At 42.9% G+C, this 6,117-nt stretch overlaps 1 protein-coding gene across 1 annotated transcript; it reads right to left on the bottom strand.

Moving 5' to 3' along the window:
* Positions 1–2,817: 2,817 nt before the first annotated feature.
* LOC308091012 (cullin-2-like) lies at positions 2,818–5,013 on the bottom strand (the record flags this gene model as incomplete). Its single annotated transcript, XM_080436306.1, has 1 exon — positions 2,818–5,013. The coding sequence occupies one exon, from the start codon at positions 5,011–5,013 to the stop codon at positions 2,818–2,820; it is 2,196 nt and encodes a 731-aa protein (XP_080292432.1).
* Positions 5,014–6,117: the final 1,104 nt, after the last annotated feature.

Below are 6,117 nucleotides of genomic sequence, written 5' to 3'. Positions count from 1 at the left end.
TATCGACGACGCCGTCACTCTAGTCAACCGGAAGCGGCCGACTATAGAATAAAGGAGCCAGTGTTGCCAGGTTTTGAGAGAGAAACAAGCAACCAGGTCTATGAAAACAAGCCCAATAGAGGTGAGCCCCCCTAAACACATTGCCTATTTTAAAAAACATATTGAAAACAATTTCACATTTTAACAACACAAATCTTGTATGGGGGTCCCTGCCTGGCATAAAATGTTTTCAGATGGGGCCATCATGGTGGTCTGCATAAAAATATATATTAATTTGGGGGTTCTTGACTTGAACATGTTTGAGAAACACTGGTTAAACAACATTAGCAAACGAGTCCAAATAAGCAATTACACTTTAGAAACCGAAAAAAGTCGCAACCCGCAACTACCAATATTTACAAGCAACTTTACAGAAAGACAAGCCCAAAGACGCTTATAATAAGCAGACATGGCAACGCTGATAAAGGAGCCTATCCCGTGAGCGGGATGTCTTATTTTGAAACGCTCAGCCAATCACATATTTAATTGTTTTTTCTGTTATTTCAAGATGCGGTGACGATCTTCCAGTAAAATGTAGCAAATGTCTGGCAATGTAATTATTATACACATACACAAACCACAACTTCTTTCGTTCCAGTACTGTAATTAAAAGGCCCTTTCTACCATTGCAACTGCAAATTATGACAAGAAATTAACTTTTTAATTTGCATGGGACCGCATGCCTACATTTTAGCCCTTTCCTAACTTTGCTAAAACAAACTCAAGATGCAAAATAAATGTACCATCCACATTTAGATCTACCTGCAATGGAAGCCATGGTGTTAATTTAATTCCCCTGGCCTGCACCGTTTACCAAGACAGATTACTTTGAAATGTAGTACTGAATACAAATTGCATGGCATTTTTTGTAAATTAGTGATGTGATCCCTTGGATTAAAAAAAGATGTAATCTAATCTGAATATTTTTCGATACTAGTAAAACATGAATGCAGCCACAAAAACTTTGTTCCATATTTTTTTATTTAAACATAAACTAGGAGGGACCATTATGTAAATGTCACCTACATTGAAACTGATTTGGGCCTTACCTTACCTCCCTCTTTACCTCCTATCACGATCACTGATAAACGCCATACTGTTCCAACCCAATTAAGCCTATACTGTATTTTCTTACTTCCATGTTTCCATGTTTCACAGGTATTGCAAAGCTTCCTCCTTATAGCCTACATGTTGTCATAAAGGAGTAGTTGTTCACCCAAATAATTACTTATTTTCTATCAATTACACACCCCATGAAGCCTTGAATTCATGGAGATGTTTTTGTCGCATTCCTAAGCCAATAATTTGATGACCGGAGGAGTCTCCGGTAGGAGGGACTCAAGAAGTCTTCTACTGAGTCTCCTATTGACCGATGACCCGTCATCAAATTATTGGCTCAGGACTGCGTGGAATTGGGGAAACTACTCTTTTAAGGTGACATGGATCTCTATTAACATGATTGTCATCCTGTTGCCCTCACTCCGATCAGTGAGCAAATGCCTTGAGAAGCTATTTTCTTCTATAACAGTGAAACCCACTGTGATGTGAAAGGAAGCAGCTGGTGACTCCATGTGTACTGAAGAAGACCTGGTTGACTAATGTGACTACAACCTCCCACCCCAGAACAACAGTAGGTGTTGGCAGGGACTACCTTTGAATTGGCTACATGGGGGGAATTGGGATAATGACCAAATTGTTGGGAAAAAAACAATAGAAAAAAACAGAGCAGGAGACAGAGGAAGATAGGCTAGAGGGTAAGATGGTAGAAGTGTGAGAAAGGTGATTTTTATTTATTTTTAGCAGCTACTGTGTTCCGACACTGTTGAGGCAGCTTCTAGAAGACTGTTGATGTTTTTGTCCCTTTGTGTATGTTTCTGTCAGTCCGGGGCTAATCTCGCAAACTACCGGACCAATGAGTAGTACAAAATGTCTTGTGCAAGATGCCAGGGGACGGTATAGGAAGTACCATGCATTTCTTGTTCACATATTGTGTATAGTTTTTGAAATGTTTTAATTATTGAGCTGAAACCTATATGGAGTCATACATCATAGATACTGTACGTACGATTGACATCATATACTGGCCACATTAAGTCTGAGATCGACATAGGAGCCACAGTGTTAAGACCCTGTATTGTTCATTGATCTGCAGGTGGTTCAATGGTGTTAAGGGGGGTGGATGGTGTGGGTGGTATGTTGTAGTGTGTGTGATTCACAGCCCTTTCTGGAGATGCCTTTCCAGATCCACACTGACATGTCAATATGTCAAACTTGTAATCTATGCACGTAAAAAAAATAACATTTTCATGGGGTATTTGCCCCATTACATTTGCATGAGATGTGGAATATTTCCTCTGCATTTTACCCATCCTAACTATTTGGAGCAGGTGGATGCCATTAGTTGGTCTCTTTGTTGAAGTTTACTGCTGACACACATAGACAAGGAGACAGAGACACACAAAGATAAGGGATTCTCACAGTGTACTTTTCCATGTCTGATTAACACCAACATACGTTTATAAACATGACAACATACCTGCACAAAGTATCATGTGCGCATGAGTATATTTGTCATTTGCTATTGTATAACCTACCTATGATGCATGCAGATGCGTGCATGTGTATGGGACACAGAGAGACAGAGACATAGTTTTACCTGCTTTAGACAGTGTAATTATTATTGGGTTGTGTGCATACTTGTTGAGATATGCGCTCCATTTAGCATACCTATCAGTTGATAGGTGGGATGGAGGATGTGGACACTACTGGCTCTTGTTTTCACGCCACATAGCTGTACTCGTTTGCCGAGTTCTGGCTGCGCTCAATGTACTCGTTGTTGATGAGCCCCTCGATGCATTTCTTGATCAAGCTGATGCTTGGGTTGAAACTGACTTTGGACTGGTTGATGACCTCTTGGATGAGGGTGTTGTGTTGCAGAACCTTGCGGGCCTTCATGATTCTCACTATAAAAGCATCTAAATACATTTTTCGCTCCTCATCTACAGAGCTCCTTGTATTCTCTATCTCTTGTGGCGTGTCTCTCTGCATCGACATTGTGATCTTGAACTTTGTCCTTTTACTGGTGAAGTTCATATTTAATGAAAACATGGACTTTGCCTTTATTTCCTCCTCTTGCGAGTCGTGGTTGAGTACCTTGACATCCAAGAGGGAATTGATGGTCTTCTGTAGCTCCTTCTCGTTCATCTGGGTTCTGTCCTGCAGCTCCTTGTAGGCCAATGTTTGGCTGCTGTTGAAAGCCAGCAGCACAACCATTTGGTATGCGGTCACCACGGCCACGTAGGGCTTGGACAGGTAGTTCATTCTGACCTCACCTGTGCAGAGATAGTGCAGCCAGGTCAACTTTCTACCTCTTGTGTGCTGACTATAGAACAATTCAAACATCTGTACAGTCCCCTCTAGTTCTTGAGGGATGGTGAAGGCGGAGAGGATGTGTGTTATCGGCCAGGCTCCTGCCTGTAATACATAGATTTGGAAGCTGATGCCCAGGTCTACCACAGTCTCTTGGGTTTTGATAAAGTTGTTGAACTTGTTATTGAGGTCGTTGCTCATGCTCATGTCCATGTACATTATATGGAGCTTACTTGTGAACCCATGGCCACAGGCTTGCTTTAGTTTGTTGATCATGGCTTCTTCTGAGTCCATTGACAATGACAGGCCATATATTAACCGCTTTGCAAGCATTCTGGCGTAAAACTGCTGAAAGACATCCTTGTCGTCCATGTACTTGAACACAGTGAATAAGCTGGTAAGTTTGTCGTCCAACTCATTCTCCATCTTTCCCTTTGCAGACTTCTTCAGCAGATTGTCACAGTACTTGGCCAGCAGTTCAGGGGCTTTGCAGCAGATGGACTTGGGTTCCCTGTAGTTCACCACAGATGTGAAAGCCATTTCAAGTGCCCTCTTGAAATGAAGGTTGCCGTTCAGAGCCGTGTTAATAAGCCGAACAAATTTACTGTGAACCTCCAGTACAGACTCCACAAACTGGGTTGACATATCTTCCTGAGAGAGGTTACTAGTGGCTCGGAGGCCTGTGTCGTGGATATGGACCTGCAACTCCTGGATCATGTGACATAACCCACCGGACACATGGCGCAATAGGGTGTATATGTTGGCAATGTCATTTGTCTTATCTTGTCGGATGATGTTCTGACACCCCCCGAGGAGGAATTGCTGGTGGTCGACCACCATCCTCTGCAGGCATTCGCGGATGACTTTAGCATGGGAGCTAGGATGCAGATACTTCTGACAAAGCAACTTCTCATCTTTCAACCATGCTAAGACCTTTTCCATATACTGTGAACAGTTGGACTCTTGCAGCAGATTGGAAGATTCCTGTCTGTAATACTCCCCTGTTTTGGTCAGAAATGGCCCCTCGAAGATTTCCTGATATAATTTCAGTTGGAACCTCTTCTTGTACTGTTCAACATGAATAAAGGAGTTGATGACCCCATTAATTACTTTCTGGTCATTTTTTATTTCATTGAGCAGCATCGGGATGAGCACAGCCTTGAGGGGCTCGATCATCCACTTCCTCCACATGTCTAACGCCAGCTCTCCGATCTGTGGACATGACAAATCCAAGTCCTCGCCCCAGGTCTGCCCCATGTCTGCATGTGTTAGTTTGTGCTTGTTGAGAAAGCTGTATAAATGGTCCAGGTAGTCAGCAGCCTTGCTGTAGTCTTCCCAGTATCTGTGGTACATCAGTAAAACATTCTCATCTGACTTCAGAACGTTCTTGTACAATTGCTGGACATGATTTTCCAGAAGCACCTTTGTCTCTGTGTATAATTCTTTGTGCTGTGGCTCTGGGTATGCACCGCACAAGTCATAAATGTCAGAAAAGTTGTTGTTCCATGTAGCTCTGTCCACACAGTCAAGCATCAAAACATCCTTGATTGTCTTCTGTAGCCTATTCCATGACTCATCAAAATGCACCACCTTCTTCAACTTCATTATGATTTCTGTTCTAGACTGTGTTATGTAATTGACCTGTTTACAGTTACAGTTTACAGTCAGGTTAGAGTCAGTTTTCTCCACTGTTTAAGTATTGATCTTTGGTCTACATCACCTCAGTGATGTCACTGGAATATTAAGATTGGCTAATGGGTGGGCGAGCCGTCTGCGGACCACCGTCACTATGACTCAGGCAACCATAAACAAAGCTGATACGCCCCTATATAGGCATATAGGGAGATCCGGTTGTCCAGAGCCACAGACCCGACCACTATGCCCATATGGTCATGCAAATAAATGGGGCCGACCGACTTGAAACTCGGCACGCGCATCGGCAAGGACTTTAGGGAGTGCAGTGCCTGCTGTTGAGTCGTTCGGATAACGGTTGTCCAGAACCGCTGATCCTACCGATATTTCCATATATAGGCCATATATATGGGCATATACTGGTGACATCAGGGATCTCCATATATGGGCAGAAAAAGAAAACTGACTGACATATACAGAGATCTCCATATATGGGCATAAAAGGGGCACAGGTAGACTGACAGATACAGAGATCTCCATATATGGGCACAAAAGTGACACAGACAGACGGCTACTCTGAGGCACTATGGCACTATGACTCAGACATATCAGTCAGATTGGCGGTGCGACATAGGTGTGAGGGCCGCGACCCGAACCTCTAGTGATGTAAACAACAAAGAAGCATCTTATACATTGACTGCCAGAGTTTATTCATAATGTACTCACCCCCTTGCCAGCGATTTGCGTGTTTTTTTTTTGTTTTTTTTGAATTATTCATTCAAATAAATTGTCTGACTGCAGTTTTAAACACATACGACAGATCTACCAGCAGAGAGCAGAAAATAGACACCTCGATCACTAGCTGACTCACTCAACCCCCCCCCCCCCCAAACAGAGTCAAACAGTCAAATACGTCATAACCGGATGTGACGTTTTCGACAATCGCCGATCGCCGACCAGACCGTTGTGATACACGACGACGATGACTGCTCGTCACCCAGACTAAAGAAAATAGAAGTGGAGCTCTCCGTTCGTTTTTTATACCGTGTGAAAATAATTGTTTTGGCCTAAAGAGCT

The sequence above is a fragment of the Gymnoscopelus braueri genome (assembly GCF_963280865.1).
Source record: "Gymnoscopelus braueri genome assembly, chromosome: 8".
Classification (NCBI taxonomy): domain Eukaryota; kingdom Metazoa; phylum Chordata; class Actinopteri; order Myctophiformes; family Myctophidae; genus Gymnoscopelus; species Gymnoscopelus braueri.
The sequence above is the reverse complement of the archived record's forward strand: the minus strand, read 5'-3'. Positions and strand labels throughout refer to the sequence as shown.